The sequence below is a fragment of the Leptopilina heterotoma genome, unplaced genomic scaffold, assembly GCF_015476425.1.
Source record: "Leptopilina heterotoma isolate Lh14 unplaced genomic scaffold, ASM1547642v1 Lhet_65, whole genome shotgun sequence".
Lineage (NCBI taxonomy): Eukaryota > Metazoa > Arthropoda > Insecta > Hymenoptera > Figitidae > Leptopilina > Leptopilina heterotoma.
The window spans coordinates 4,293,738-4,311,038 of NW_025111152.1; the positions used below are offsets into that span (position 1 = coordinate 4,293,738).

General features: G+C 33.8%; 2 protein-coding genes across 5 annotated transcripts in view; one reads left to right on the top strand and one right to left on the bottom strand.

Annotated features, from left to right (window-relative positions):
* Positions 1 to 17,301, top strand: part of LOC122510014 (disks large 1 tumor suppressor protein) — a 1,103,313-nt gene that overhangs the window by 556,015 nt on the left and 529,997 nt on the right. The gene's annotated exons all lie outside the window — the stretch shown is intronic.
* Positions 4,038 to 6,178, bottom strand: LOC122510025 (pistil-specific extensin-like protein). The gene is made up of 2 exons (XM_043624411.1): positions 5,782 to 6,178; positions 4,038 to 5,264 (listed from the first exon to the last, which is right to left on the bottom strand). Exon 2 carries the CDS (start codon positions 5,262 to 5,264, stop codon positions 4,179 to 4,181), a length of 1,086 nt encoding a protein of 361 aa, XP_043480346.1. The 5' UTR covers positions 5,782 to 6,178; the 3' UTR covers positions 4,038 to 4,178.

Genomic DNA, 17,301 nt, shown 5'->3' on the forward strand with positions numbered 1-17,301 from the left:
GGTGGATGCATTTGAGTTCCTAATAGGAAATGCTTCGGTCCACCGGGAAAACAGGTCAGTCACCACGAGGATGAAGCGATTGCCTCGGGTCGACAAGGGGTATGGTCCCATTAAGTCGAGCGCTACTGTTTCCCAAGCGGAGTGCGGTCTGCGTGGCCTCTGACCAACAGCTAGTTGTTGGCGAACGGGTTTGGTACAAAGGCATAAGTGGCATTTGGACACGTATCGCCGAATCTCGCGATTCATGCCCGGCCAAAAGAATAGTTGTTTAATACTGCGAATTGTCTCTTCGGTGCCCGGATGTCCTGCCAAAGGGACATCGTGATATTCCCACAACACGCGTTGCTTCATTGAAGAAGGGACACGTAGTTGCCAACGTTGATTTGATGAGCAAAGTTTCCAGAATCCTAGTTCGTCCAACCGGTTCTCTTCATAAAACGTTAGATCGCGGTTGTTGTTGGGCCCACGTTGTTTGATCTTGAGCCAATCACTCATCTGACGGCTAATAAGTGGGTCAGATTGTTGAAGATCTACGATTTCTTCATGTAGAGTGGGACCATACATGGCGCTGACGATCGGAAATTCTGCTTCAGTTTGAACTGATAAGTTCTCTTTTGGATATAACATCCTTTCAAGTTCTGGTTCTTCTGGTGTCTCCTCTAGAGGGCCAGGATTGGTGCTGAGAGCAAAGGATAACTCTCTCCTATTTTTGGGAAAATGTTCGACACAGAAGTTAAACTCCCCAAGTAAGATGTGCCAACGAGTCAACTTGGGTCGCGTGTTTTTTACTTGGCTGAGCCATGAGAGAGCCTTTTTGTCTGCTCGCAGAGTGAACGGTCGGTCCTCTAAATAGGGACGATATTTTTTAAATGCCCAAACAATGGTTAGGCAGCTTTGTTCATCTGAGGGGTATCGTGCCTCTACGGGACTAAATTTCGCGCTTGCGTAAGAGACAATTTTTTTATCCCCATTTGAATTTTCCTGGTAGAGAACAGCGCCCATTCCGAGGTCACTGGTGTCCACCTGAAGGACGAAATTTAAATTAGGGTCGGGACGGCTCAAAGGCTGAGGATTTTTAAATGCTGTTTTTATCGCGTCGAATGCCTTCTGGTGAGACTCCGTCCATTTGTAAGGTCGTTTGATAGACAGCAAACTAGTAAGTGGCGAAGTCATGTCGGAGTAATGAGGTATATACTCCATCAACCAATTGCAAGTTCCTAAGAAGGAAGCTAATTGTTTTCTGTTACAAGGGGGTGGAGCGTTTTGTATGGCTTCCACATGTTTGGGCTGTGCATGATTGCCGTCCGCCGTGACGACATGACCTAAGAAAGGAAGATTATTCAATCCGAAGTGACATTTGGCGGGTGAGCAAGTGAGACCAAACATGACTACTCTTTCCAACACCATTGATAAATGTCTGATGTGTTCCTCCCAAGTGTTTGAGAAAATCATAATGTCGTCTAAATAGGCGACACTAAATTCCCCCCAAAAGGAGGCAAGGACTTGACGCATTAAGCTCTGGAAGGTACCAGAGGCCGTCTTCAGACCAAAGGGCATTCTCTTGAATCGGAATTGTCCCCCATCAGGGACAGAAAAAGCGGTGTATTTTCTCGATTCAAGGGCCATAGGGATTTGCCAATACCCACTCTTGAAATCCAATGTAGTGAATATTTTTGCTGTTCCCACTATTTTGAGAATTTCGTGGATGAGGGGTAAATGCTGTGGTGCATCTTCGGTCTGTTCATTGACGGGTCTGTAATCGAGACAAAGTCGGTATCCCCCCCCAGGTTTATCAACGACGACTATGGCGGCGCTAAATTCTTCCGTGGCTGGTTCTATGACGTCATCCGCGAGCATTTCTTTTATTTCACTGTCGATGAATTTTTTCTTCTCTATTGAATAACGGCGTGGAGCGGCACGAAAAGGTCGTGGATTAGATATTCGGATAGAGTGCTTGGCCGCGAGGGTATGCTTCAGCTTGCCTCCTTTGTAGAAAGCAGATTCATATATTTGAAGAGTGCGGAGGACGTTTTCTCTGTACACTTCGGGAACGGCTGTTAAATCAAATTGTAAAGGTACAATGGGTCCCGTGCGTGAGGTGGGTAACGAAGTCAGAAAGATTCGACGTCGATTCGTCTTTCCTAAGTATAAACAGTCCGTCCGATGCTCGTGTTGCACATCGTGATCTTTTAACCACGCTCTACCTAACACAAGGTCAGCGCGTAATTCTTCACAAGCGAGGAAAGTACCAGGGTATTCTTGATCCCCCAATAGGGGGGAGAGGGAAATAGAGCCATGTAATTGTACTGTGGCTCCATTAGCCGCTAACTTGGCTTGAGGGGGGCCGACTTTCAACGATGTACGTTCGTGGGCTGTAAGAACGGCTAATCTCACGAAATTGTGAGATGCACAGGAGTCAATCTCTGCCACGACTTCTCTGTTACCAATGCGAACACGAGTTCGTGGGAGGTCCTGTGCATAAGAGTAGATAGCGCTTAAGACCGGGAGGTCGTTTCGGCAGGAGCTACTGGGGTAGAACCCGCCGAAGCTCGCCAGTTTTCCGGAGGTGCTTGGTTGCGTTGAGCTTGTAAAACAGGACAATCCCTGTGATAGTGATGTTCCGGGCAGTACTGACAGGGAGGTAGGCGTTGTGTTTTAGGGGCTGTAGTTTCCTGCAACGGGCGTCGCGGAACTTCATCCTTAATCACTGTTGGCTTACGAGGAATACAGTCGGTTTCATCCTGTTCTGCCTTAATGGCAGCCTCCAAAATTTCGGAAAAAGACTGTGGGTTGGTAGGTCTCACTAATCGCCGAAGTGTTGGTTTGAGCGATTCCAACAGTAAGGTGGCGAGGTCTGCTGCCGCAAGCTGTACATTTAGTCGGTTGGCTAACAAATATTTGTGCTGAAGGAAGACAGCGACCGGTTCTTTATCTCCCTGTTTCTGGGAATAAAAGGAAGCTTGCAGTCTCATGATGGCTGTTGTTCCAGCATACTTTTTCAAAAACAGTTCCACAAAGTCTTTCCATGGAAGTGTCAAATCCTTATAGGTGGACCACCATTTTTGTGCTTCCCCCCGTAGGCCCTTGTTCAACAGCTGTGTTCGCTGGTCTGGATCTGTTCGGGCTGAGACAAAATATTTTTCGCAGCTATGGAGGAATTTCTGCGGATCCTCATGGTCGTTCCCATTGAATTCTGGGAAGGGTGGAGCGGGTGATTGGAATGCACGAATAAGTCCTAACCAATCATCGAAAGTCAGGTTAGAAGGCATCGCCAGAGGAAACCCGTTTGTCAGGTTGGACGAAGTGTCAGAAGAAACTCGTCCGGAGGCAGTAGGGATAACTAAAGGCCCCAAGAGGTTGTTGGAACTCCCCTGGTCCCCCCTCCCGACGTCAGATGGAGATAAGGGTTCCCCCCTTTGTTCAGTTTGTAGAGCGGAATCATTTGGTGAAACGTTCTCCATGTTTGAAGTTTTAGTGTGAGTGTTGGGCGCCACCGGGCTTAGTGTAACGTTCCCGGAAATGAGTGGAGTATGCTGAAGAGGTGGAAAGGTAAGGGAGCCGCCCCCTTGCCCAGAGAGATTACTTGTAGGTGTTTCAGCACTTGTTGGAAGCGATAGATTCGTGACTTGATTTTCAGAAGGTGCAAAACCTGCGGGTTCAATAGTAGTCAATTCTGTCAATCCGTTTAGCAGTGCTGTTCGTTTGTTCGGACTCAACTCTGTGTTAGGTTCTCGATAAGAGATACGGCTAATGGAGGGGGGAGTATGAAAGAGTCCGTGAGCTCTACGACTAGGTAAATCTCTCAAGTTCCTCCTATCTGCAGCAGTTTGCGTAGATGAAGTTTGGTTAGCTCGTTTGGGAGTAGGAGACATCAGGTTACAGGATCCGTTCTGACATCCATCAGAACCTGAAGGCCAAAAGACAATCTCGGGCCCCACGTTGGGCGCCAATTTGTTACCGGTCACCGTGGGTAGGTAGGAGACCGGGCAAAGGGCTAGTCTTAAGTTGAAGAGTAAATTAGTTGGTTTTTGGTTTAAGGATGGAAGGGACTAGTTGGAACTTTAAATGGAATTGCAGAACTAGGAATATAAATAATTAACGTAATTTCAATGCATAAATAATTAATATATATTCTGTAAACCCCCCCTTAAAATATGTACAGTGTTGGAACATACAAGTTAACAACGTCGTGGTTTGAACCGTTGAAAGATGCCTTTCAACCGATCTTGATTAGTGCGGGGTTTACCTCGCGATCTTGATTTCGGTACCGCCTGGGCAGCGGGCCGAGTGTAGGGCTTCTGCTCTTGGATGCGAGGTTGAGGCACCACAAGGGGCTTTTCTCCAAGTTGCAGATCTTCAGGACAAATAATGGGCATGTCCAGAAGTGATGGTATTGAATTCTGAGGCTGGCTCCAAAGTTGCCGGCGACATGCCAGTGTTGGCCCAAGGTTGGCTAGTGGTGAGTGACGGCGGGGCGACCGTGATATTGGTGAGCCAGGACTGAGTTCCAAAATATCCTGGTCGCTATCTGAGAGAGCCAGATCCTCCTCCAGGTTACTGATAGACCGAAAGGGCGGCCTGGGGCTCCGAATGGGGCTCAGAAGCGGCGGTGGAGTGGGCACCTTCGATGGAGTCCACAATGGAGCGCTGACACAAGATGGGTTCTGTGGAGTCACCAGGTCGATCGTGGGCGGCTTCTTTTCGGGCGTCAAGATCAACAAGGGCGAAGGAGCCTCGTAAGGAGTAGCTTCGAGGAGCCTGGTTAGCTCTGCAATCTCCTCTTCGATAGAGGATATCTCCTGGGCGACTCGTATCTGTCTCCGAGGAGTAGGGACGTAGGTGTCCTGTTGACCACCTGTCAGAGTCCTCGTGGGGTAATAGGGCTCCCAACTCTGTCCGGATGACTGGTACCCTGGGTTCTCAGGAAGCACTTGATCGCTTGGAGCTGACCACGTCGGAGCGGAAAGAAACACCGGTGGAGAGATCGGAGCTCGTACCAGGATCCTGGCCTCGGGAGGAAGGATTTCGACGGTCCGAATGGTAGGGCCAACGAGTGAGTCCCTTTTGCTGTCAGTCCGGGGAATTACAGGCGAGACGGTGAGCTCGTTGTTGTTTCCATCCGGGGATGGCTTGCCCACGGCCTTCCGAAGAGTCCCTAGTAGAGCCCAATTGGCGAGCTTGGCCTTTAATTTCTCTGATTGCCGTAGATTTCGGGCCTTCCGCTTCTCGGTAGTGTTAAAGTTGGAGGGTCTTCGTTTCGGCATCTACGGAAGCAATCATGGTGAATTACATGTATTTTTTTGCAAAAAGAAAAAAAAATATCGGCTTGGGTAAGGGATGAGCCCGCGGGGGGGGGCGCGAGTTGTGAAGGAAGAGAGTGAAAGTAGGGAGCCCGCGTAAGGACGTAGGCTAGGAGAGGAGTAGTGAACCCGCGTAAGGACGTGAGTTCGGAAGATGGAAGGAGCCCGCGTAAGGACGTGGGTTCGAAGGATCGAGGGAGCCCGCGTGAGGACGTGAGCTTGGAGGGATAGGAACGGACCCGCGTAAGAACGTGGGTTCGAAGGATCGAGGGAGCCCGCGTGAGGACGTGAGCTTGGAGGGATAGGAACGGACCCGCGTAAGAACGTGGGTTCGAAGGATCGAGGGAGCCCGCGTGAGAACGTGAGCTTGGAGGGAAAGGAACGAACCCGCGTAAGAACGTGAGTCCAGGAGGAAGGATGAATCCGCGTAAGAACGTGGAGTTCGGAAGGAGTGGGACCAAACGAAGTGAAAGGTACTTACTGCAAAATAAGATGCGGGGAGTAGTGAAGACGACACTTTATTTCACTTTTAAGAAAGTACACTGTGCGTAGGCGGAAATGACTGAGAGAGAGTAGGCCCGTTTCGTCCCTTTTTATACCTAGCTCAAGGGTTATAAAAAATCTGGTCCTTGGTAGGGGAGATTTTTTTATAAACGGAGTTGAGATAAACAAGGACAGAGACAGCATAACTCTCTTGACAAAAATCTTGTAAACTTAAAATTAGCTTATAATTACTTACGAACTAAACAATTAATTTCTAACTGTTTTCCGGGTGAAACTGCTGAAAAAGAGTAAAATTTTGATACTAAACAACATGGGATTAATATAATTTTATCGCAAACAAGATCTAATAAAATTTAATATAAAAAATGTGACATCAATTTAAAAAAAATAACAAAAATTCCTCTGAATTTAACGTAGAACAATATCAAATATAAGAATATAATATACACATAATACTATAATGCAACATTATTACATATTATATCATATTATAATATAATAAGATATAATTATACGTACATAGTACTATAGAGTATCTTACACTATAATATATATTAATATTGGTACATAAAAAGGTAAGTCTTTGGTAAAAGAATGCTTAAAATCGAATAAAAATCAAAGTTTTTACACTAAAAACAAAAATACACGTAAAAAAGAAAAAAAAACGGGCCCGGCGGAGCCTTGCTGGGGGTAAGAGAGAAAGGCGGAAGCAGGAAGTACCGTTGGAGAAAGGGAGAAAAGTGCTGTAGGAAAAAGAGAGAGGGACAAGGCCGCCAGAAACCGGTTTCATAGTCAAGGTCTACTCTCAAGGGAGATACATGCAGTATTTAGGCAATATTTTGCGTTTCAACAAATGGTTCTCAACTAGAACCGTGGTTGTCAACCAGGATTATTTCTTTACGCAAAAAAATGACCGGTATCAAATTTATTACTAAGATTTAAATTTTACTCAAAAAAATACATAAAAAAATAAGAAACAAAAAAAAATTTAATCAATTTTTCTATTAAAATTTAATTCTTTTTATACTAAAAACTAAAAATTGAAATACTGACAACTTTTATTTAACACTTAAGAATTAGATATTTTGCTGCTAAAATTAATTCTATTTCTACTAACGATTAATTAATTTAATTTTTTCTTTTAAAAATATAAGTTGTTTTGACACTACAAAAACGTTAAATTATTTTTACTGCTGAAAATTAGTTCCTTTCCTACTACAAATTAATTATAAAGATTTTACTTATAGAAATAAAAGATAGAAATTTTACTTATAGTCCTTCAAACACTAAATATTTTAACCCCTTAACTGTTTGAGGAAAATACAACATGATTGTCCCAAAATGCCCAGCGGAATCTGATAATTTTTCAAATAGTATAATATATTTAAATTATAACTAATTATTCAATTATTTTCTGAAATATCATTAATGACCCTTATAATTTCTTATAATATTGATATAAAGAAAAATATTTATCAATTTATATATACAAAATTATATTTATTTGGAGTGATAGTGAACACGACCTACGGGTGGGTTGGAAACAGTTATGGCCATACTTTTTCACGACCCACCCGTGGGTCGGAATCAGGCAACGGGTTAATTCAATTCCTAAAAATGAGTTTTCTTTCTACCAAAAACTAATTATGTCAATTTTTCAATTTAAAATTTTTTCAGTATCCATAGAAAAATTAGTTTTTTTTACGAAATATTTTTACTTTTTTGCACTTAATTAATATTAGCATAATTTTTTCCTACTAAACATTTGTTATTTTATTTTTAAAAACAAAGAATTCTAATTGTACTAATAAAAAATAAGTATTTTTTCTACTAAAAATTAGTTATTTTAATTTTACTGGTAAAAATGTATTATTTTAAAATTAAAAAATAATTGAAAAAAGTTTTTTTTTCTTCCTACTAAAAATTATTTTATTAGTCAATTTTATCTCATTTAAGAAGCAAAAAAATCTGTTACTGATTCCAATTAGTGAAACATTTTAAAAATTGAAATTTTGAAGGCAAAATTGATGATAAATTTATCAAAATCCGTTAAAATACTTTTTTTTACTAACAATAAGTAGGAAACAATTTTTTAGTAAATAAACATTTGTTAAAGAGAAATTTAAGCTGATATGTTAAAAACTATAAATATATAAAAAAATATATATTAATAGGATTTAAAAAAGACAATTATTTTTCTGTTGAGAAAAAAACGCGAAATTATGAACCTTTTTATTTGTCTACACCATCTATCTCCATATCATATTCTGAACCTATTTATTTCTCTTGTTTTAATATCAACCATTTGTATTTGAAAATGAATCCAGATTTAGACTTATTTTTTTCTTCTTTAAACAAATTTACTTCTACCATTGAGCACTATATCGACACATGCTTGAACGATAATTGTTAAATGCGGCAACATGACATTATTCTTCCATTGAAATTGCTATACAATTTTGTTTTTGTAATTTATATTATATTTTATATTCTTTAATCTAGTTACCCATGTATGGTCCATAGGGACTGCGGGACTAATGTTAAATAAATAAATAAATAAATAAAACGCAAGTACAAAAGCTACATTTAAAGTCATTTTTAAGTAAAAAGTCAGTTTACTGTTTAAATTAGTGAGAATTTCTACTAATTTATATTTGAAAATGCGGAAAAAACTATGATAATTGTTAAATGTAAATAAAGTAAAGAATTTCTACTAGTACAAATTTTTACTAACTTTTATTTAAAGTTTGTATTATTTCTTCAGTAGAAACTTTAAGAAAGAAAAATTCGTACAAATTATTGCTAATTACTATTAGTAAAAATTTATTATTGAATATTATTATTCATTAGAGTAGAATTATATTAGAACTATACTAGACATCAACCTGTAAAGCGCCAAACTAGATAAGATTTGCTTGAAACTTGTTATTCGGAGGTTTTTGAGGTCATTGATTGCGAATCTGAAGTTCATTTTGAAAAATTCAATATGGCGGACGAGAAAGTTCAAAATAACTCGGATATGCTTGAAACTTATTATTCATGAGATTTTTGGGTCATTTTCAAATATTAAAATAATATTCGTAACCAGAAACTCTAAAAAATCCCCAAGTATAAAGTTTCAAACAAATCCGATTGATTTTTAACTTTTTCTCCAGCCATATTCAATTCGTCATTTTAAATTTTTAAAATCTGACTTCCTTTTTGTAATCAGTGACCCCAAAAACCCCCGAGTAACAAGTTTTAAACAAATTCGTGTGATTTTTACCTATTAATCGCCATGTTGGATCCGCCATTTTGGATTTTTAACAATATGCCATTCATCGACAAAATTATTAATTTATTAGTAAATTTTAAAAGTTATGTTGATTTTTCTTTGGCTACCACTATATTCACCGATTGGATTAGTAATTTTACAAGAATTAAGTGATTCGTTAATTAAAACTAAATATACAGACCGAAAGAATAAGAAAGTGAATTAATTTGTTTGCAAATGAGAATTTTTCTCTGCTTTTTTAATCGCAAGTGGATAAAATATTCATAGATATATGAAAAAGGAAAGAAAAAAATATATTTTCAAAAAAATTGGCAATTTTTTTCAGTGAGCACTTTGTCTAACAATGAATAATTACAGGTCGATAAAACCAGCAGTTTAATTGGTTTTGATAACGCGTTATCGTGTTACGATTTGATGTTACGAGAGGTCATTAATTACATCGCTTGTATTATTTCCTTTACTGCGGATCAGGAAGTACAATTTAAGAAACCGGTACTTTGAATTTCCACTCTTGGCCAATATGAAATATAGGTACACTTTTTCAATTTTTTAGAGAAAAAATAATTTATTTCATTTAAATAGTTACTTAATTCTTTTTTAATTAATAAATTTATTTATAATAAAAAATGTTATAAAAATAATAATTAATTGATTAATGGATTCAAATGAATTTCAGTGTTAATTTTTTCAGTGAGTTTGGAAACATTTTGTTTTTAACAATATTAATAATAATAAATAAATAAAATAAATAATAGAAAGTAAAAAAATAAATAATCAAAATAAAATAAAATAAATAACAATATAGAAAATACATAAAATTAATAATAAAAAAGTAAGAAATAAAAGTGACAAATAAAAAAAGTCTAACATTAACAATAATAATAAATTTGCGTTCAACAATAAATTATAATTATTGCTTTTTAAAAAAAAACATCTAATCTACCTCTGAGTGAGAAAAGAACAAACAATACTTGTTCACGCTTGTTTGAAGCGAGAGAATGAATGAATCCTTGAAATAAATTTTTTCTTTCTGAATTGAATGGAATTGTTAAACGTGCCCAGTTAACATACATTTTTTTCTAATGACGCAATTAGTGAAACCTTTTTGTAATCTCCTTAAAATGTGTGAGTGTGTGTTTTTACTTTTTATTATACGTTATCAAACAGGCTCGCGATAAAATTCATTCTAGTTTTTCCAAAAGACTTGTCTCTCTTCTCTTCTACTTCAATAACGACACTTTCCATTGAAACTCAATGTGTATCAAATGGCACCAGTGTTAGAGAGGGAGACAATTAATCTCGATCGAATTTCGATAGAAAAAAGACATCAAAAGCTATCAATTTAATTACAGCATTTACACTTTGTATTTTAATCACTGCAAAGTGAGAAAAAAATTTAAATTTCAATTAAATTCCAATTAAATTAACTAAATACCTACTTCAATTTAATTAATTTTTTCAATAAATAAATTTTAATTTTTTAAATTTAACTAAATAAATAAATTTAATTCCATTAGTTTTTAATCAAATTAAATTTTATTTTAACAATATAAATTATTACCTTTTTTCCTTTTTTCATTTCATAAAAAATCACCCTTTTTCATTAGAAAGATAAAATAAAAAATAATTTAAAATTTGTTAAATAAAAAAATTAATTAAAATTATTCAGAGCATTTAAACCAATATTACGTCACAATTTGTTCTAAAACTGTGACGTTATAAAGGTTCAAATATCCTTAAAAGAAATTTAAATAAAAAATAATTACAAAATATTTACTTATTAAAAAAAATTATTTTTATTCTAATAATAAATATGAAACAATTTTTCAGGAAAAGAAAATTATTTTAAAGGGAAATGTAACTAATCATAAAAATTAAAATATATGCAAAGATTAAATTAAACTTATAATTAAAAAAAAACAAAATTTGGTTGTTCTAATAATAAATAAATCAGAAAGAAATTTTTTGTATGAAAAAAGGAATTTTTTAACAAAAAATAAATTTTTTCTGTTTTAGATGAAAAATATTCCATGACAATTCACTAAAAAAACTATTTTTTTAATTATCAATTGGAGAAAGTATTAAATTTACCAATAAAATTGTTTTCATATAAAAAAATATTTTCCATTTTATTATATCCCTAAGAGAAAGAAGAAGAAAATAAAAAATATATAAATTTTATGAAGGATTGCATCATATTTCCCCCCATTATTCTCCAATTTCGGATACATTGACGATATGCAATAAAGTTTATTTAAAAGGAAAAAAAATTGATATTTCTTTAGATGCGAATTGTTTGGTTAATAAAAGGAGAAGAGATAAAAACATGATTTAAATATAAATAACATTGCTTGAACTCGATAAAGGAAAAGACAATGCTCTCGACTGGCGGGTTTTAATTAAAAACCCCTTCAACACTGGGATACGAACAATACGTTATTGTATACGAGCACCGTGGCATTTGACAGATCTACAGACCACTATTGGATTCCAGTGGTCGCTCTGTTAAAACATTATTCACTTGTCTCTCGCTTGCGCCACGATGATAACAGAAACGTTAATTATGCGCTGTTTTAACTTCCATGTACACATATATTACTTTCTTCCCTCCCTTATTCTCTAGTATATCGATTAAGAAGGGAATTTTTTTTCTTTTTTTTTGAAAAATCGATTTATCGAAAGAAATTCCATGGTTTGATGTTTATTTTTCTCAATTTTGGTGAAATTTACTTTTTTCTGTATTTTTCTAACTAAATTGATGGATTTTAATGAAGGCCCAAGATTGAGCCAGTATTCAACTAGTTGCAATATTTATTATTGAATATCAGTATTTGATAATTTTTGTTAAAAATTTTGAATTGCATTTACTTCTTCTGTATTTTTTAAACTAAAATGATCGACTTAAATTGAAACTGCCAATTTCCCAAGTTTGAGTCTATATTCAATCGGTTTAAAAGGCCGAAGGTTGAGTCTGTATTTACCCAGTCTCAATATCAAATAAAAGTATTTGATTTTTTTTATCAACTTTAGGTGAAATTTTTTTTGTATTTTTCTAACGAAATTAGAAATGTCGTTTAATTGAAGCCCAATATAGAGCCAATATTTAACCAGTTTCAATATTTATCACTTATTATTCAATTCAGTGTTAATATTTCTATCAATATTGACCAAAATTGATTTTTCTGTATTTCTCTAACTAAATTGAACGATTCTAACTGAGACCCAAGATTGAGCCAATATTCAACCACTTTTAATATTTATTATTTAACATAAAATTCAGCAATTCGTATTTTTTACCTATTTTGTGTATAATTTGTTTTTTAAAACAGTTTTCTAGAAAAATTAGTCGGATTAAATTGAATGCCATGATTGAGCCAATATTCAACCAGTTTCAAGGACCCCAAATATTCATATTGATATTTCTTTTTTTTATTGATTCAGTGTAAAGTTAATATTTTTCAAATTTTTCTAGCCAAACTGATCAATTTCAATTGAGGCCCAAGATTGAGCCAATATACAATTTATCCAAACAGTTCCAATATTCAATCCAGTGGAAAATATTTTTTTTCATTCATTAATTTTTTCCTCAATTTCCACGAGATAATTGTTCAGTTTAAATTGAGGCCCAATATTGAACCAGTATTCAACCAGTTTTAATATTAATTTAAGTTTTGGATATTTTTCTAACCAAATTGATTGATTCAAATTGCGGCACAAGATTGAGCCAATATTCCACCAGTTTCAATATTTATATTTAATACAACAATGCAATTAATTTTGAGTGAAAAAATGATAATTTTAGTTTTGAGTGATTTTTATTTTCACTTTCATTTTCACTTACACTTTGACAGATTTTTATTCTCACTTTCATTTTCACTTTGATAGATTTCTTCACTTTCATTTTCTCCTTTGATAGATTTTTCACTTTCATTTTGATTTTCATTTTGATAAATAAATTCTTATTATCACTTTCGATAGAAATTTATTTTCTCTTTTATTGTCACTTTAACATTTTATTTTCACTCTCATTTTCACTTTCACTTTCTCTTTCAGGGGTTGGATTATGTATTTTAATTTTTACTTTTATTTACGCTTTCACTTTGATAGAAAAAGAAAATAAAAATCTGTCAAAGTGGAAATTAAGGTGAAAAAAATATGTAAAAGTGAAAGAGAAAATGAGAGTGAAAATAAAATATCAAATTAAAAATAAAAGTAAAAATAAAATCCTATCAAAGTTAAAACAAAAGAGTGCAAATGAAAGTGAGAGTGAAAATAAAATACTACAAAGTGAAAATTAAAGTAAAAGTAAAAATCTACAAAAGATGAAAATGAAAGTGAAAATAAAATTTTTCCAAAGTAAAATAAAAATGTAATAAAAATCTGTCAAAGAGAAAGTGAAAATAAAAAATCTATCGAAGTGAAGCTGAAAATGCAATTATTGAGAATAGAATCTGACACAGTAAAAGTGAAAATAAAAGTGACTTCACTTTCATTTTTACTTTATCAGATTTGTAATTTCACTTTCTATCAAAGTGAAAGTGAAAATAAAAATCTATTTAAGTGACAGTGAAAATAAAAGGAATAAAATCTATCAAAGTAAAAGTAAAATAAAATAATAAAATGAAAATAAAAGTGAAAATGAAAATCTGTCAAACTGAGGGTAACAGTGAAAATGTATCAAAGTGAAAGTAAAAATTAAAGTGAGAATACAAATCTGTGAAAGTGAAAATGAAAGTGAAAATAAGAGAAATAATAAAAATCTGCGAAAGTGAAAATGAAAGTGAAAATTGAAATGTGTCAAAGTGAAAGTGAAAATGAATGTGAAAGTGGAAATAAAATTACGTAATCGATCCCCTGGATGAATTTTAGTCCTTTTTGCAAATTTTTTGCTAGCTCGAAGCTTAAAAATAATATAAATTCTCATTTTTCTGAAAAATAATGCCAATAAAGCATTTCATCAACATAAAAGAAATAAGTTCCATTATTTTGGAATATATACAAGAGCACTTTGCGATATTTTCATATTTCCTATATAATGTATCCTTTTTTTCATCTTTTCCTCATCGTGAGACATTTACGATATCACGAGAGTATCCATAAAACTGAAAATCGCTACTTTTTAATGCTTTCAAAAGTAGTGAAGGATGAAAAAAAAGGAAGAAAAAATAAAAAAAAGAGAATAATAAAATAAAAAGTATCAGAAGACGAGACGGTGAATGAAATGGAGCGTGTATTTGGCTTGGTGTCTGGCACCGTTTCTAATCTTCCACTGAGGTTTTATATATTTGAAAGCAGGCTTTTCCAACGATAAGGCGGGGATTATCCGTATTATTCGTTGCTCAGCAATGCGCGAATATGAAGCAAAGAATGAACCAACCTTAAAATTCGACACCAAGTCATAAAAAGTACTGCCCATGGTATAATCCCACCCTTTCCCTAGCCCTCTAGAAATTGGTCATTTCAGTAAAATTCTCAAATTACTATTTTTATTTAAAAAAAATTCTTTTCTTGATCTTTTTCTTCTACTAGAAATTAAATTTTTTTTCAATCGAAATATATTTTGGCAAAAAATAATTTTTTCAAGTACAATTTCTTTGAAAATGAATCTTTTGTTTCAAGAAATAATACTTTTCAATTCTAATTTTCTTTCAAAATTAATTTTTAGTTCAAAAAAAAATTTAATTTAAGTTTAATTTTTATTAAAAAAAATTTTTTTCCCAATTATACTTTTTTCAAAAATAATTTTTTTTGACAAAAAGAAATTTGTTCTATTTTTTTTTTGCAAACAGAAATTTCCGTTTTTGTAAACAAATTTTTGGTAAAAAAAAAAGAATTCTGTCTCATGTTCTAATAGAAGACGCAAAAAATATGTGTTTGAAATAAAAAGAAGAAAAATAAATAAAAAAAAGGGCAAGAAAGTGGTTCCACCCCAATAAAGTTCACAGAGCAGTCTGAGAGCTTGGAAAGGTTTTTAGTTGATGTCAGGGCACTAAGACTTCCATTGTCAGTCACGTTGTGAGAGTGCTTGCTCTAAAAAGTGTTTTAAACTATTTCAAAGTCCATAAAATGTCAATAAACATTTTTTTTTCCAAACAATCAGTAAATGTGTCCTTTGAAATTTTCCAAGTGACATAAGTCGATAAATAAAAAGAGGAATAAAATAATAATTGTAGCAATAATAATAATAATAATAATAATAATAATAATAATAATAACAATATAATAAACATAATAATACATTTTTCTTATTCCTATTATTTTTTTTAAACTTTTTGTTCGATTTATTTTTAACAATATAAAGTGATATAATTATTAGTTATAAATTATATTATATTATTATATTATTATGTTATTATATTATTATATTATTATATTATTATATTATTACTTCCTCATAGAGGAAGTATTGTAATACCGAAATTTTTCGAGTTCGATTTTTTGACATATCTTTATGTTATTTGACCTCAGGAGTTCAAAAATGATATTTTAAAAAAATGTCATTCCGTATATATATATACGTGTGTGTGTGTGTGTAAACATCACATTTTCATAAATATCTCAAAATCATGAAGAGCTTTTGTGTTGAATTTTTTTTAAAATTGTAGATCTCACCTGCAGACATAAAGTGAGAGTACTTTCTGATATATTAATAAAGTTTAACTAAATTTTTTTTTTATTTTTAATTTTACAAAAAAACGTTTTTTGCCCATAACTTTAAAAAAATGTTTAGACACCTATAAATGTTTTTCCATAATTTTGTAGAGTTTTTTTAGACGCATCTTTTGAGCCCTAATTGGACATTTTTCGTCCATATTAACCGGAGTTATTAAACTTTTAAAAATCAAAAATTTTGGAAAATAAGACTTTTTTGAAAATTTTGTTAAAAAACGTAAAAGTAACTTTAAAATTATCGTTATCAACTTGTAGAGAATTAAAAGACGCTTCGACTGACCTATTTTTGAACCTAATTCGATAATAAATTTCGAAATTATTGGTATTTTGAAAACCAACAATTGTGAAAAATGACATTTTCTCAACTTTTTTGTTTGAAAATTTTTATTTAACTATTAAATTATCGTAACTATCTTGTAGGGTATTTAAAAATACATTGATTGACTCAAAATTCAATCACTTTTACCATATTTATAAAAAGTTATTCATATATTTCTATTATTTTTATCTCCATGAGGAAGTGAAGTGTTCATGAAATGAGCACCAAAATTATAAAAAAAAATATATAACTTGGCAGCGGTTTATATTATTATATTATATGTTATTAGTATATGTATGTATTAAGTAAATAAATTGAAAAAGTTTATTAAAAAATAATTCTCCTAGAGGACAATTGATATTATTCATAACAATTTTCTCGACAAGCACACATTTAACAAACGGGTTTGTATTTGCTTTACAAAATTGTCTGACATTAATTGGAACAAGAAGACTGCGATAATAGAGAAATTTAAAATTTAAATTGAAGATATATGTTCTCTAAAGAACAGGCTTTCTACGCTATAAACAATGAAAATTTTATTTTAGTACAAAAAAGCCAATTCAATGGAATTATTTTCAAAAATAAAATAGAATAGTTAACAAAAAAGTAAATAAATAAAAATATATATACCCAGGTGCGAAAAGTTGGTCGGGCCATGGTCGCGCCGACCAAGTGGATAGTCGTGCCGACCTTGGCAACCAAAGGTCGGCCGAACTAGCGAATTGTAACACCCGCCGTCCAGTGGCTGACATGGTCGGGCCGACTATGGCTGCCAAAGTCGGACCGACCAGGGGTGCCAAAGTTTTGCCAACCATGTGAAAGAATGTCGGCTTGACTTTGGCAACCATGGTCGTGCCGACCTTGGCAGCCAAAGGTCGGCCGAACTAGCGAATTGTAACACCCGCCGTCCAGTGGCTGACATGGTCGTGCCGACTATGGTTGCCAAAGTCGGGCCGACCAGGGGTGCCAAAGCTTTGCCGACCATGAGAAAGAAGGTCGGATTCACTTTGGCAACCTTGGTCGTGCCGACCTTGGCAGCCAAAAGTCGGCCGACCGATTGCAAAAAATTATTAATTATTTATTATTATTATTAATTATTATTATTCATTATTTATTTGTTTATTGTATACATCTTAACACTAAACGCAATCTTACACATAAATACAAATTAAAATTTCTAACGCTCGCAGGAATCGAACTCGCAACCTAACGCACCGAAGTCTAACACG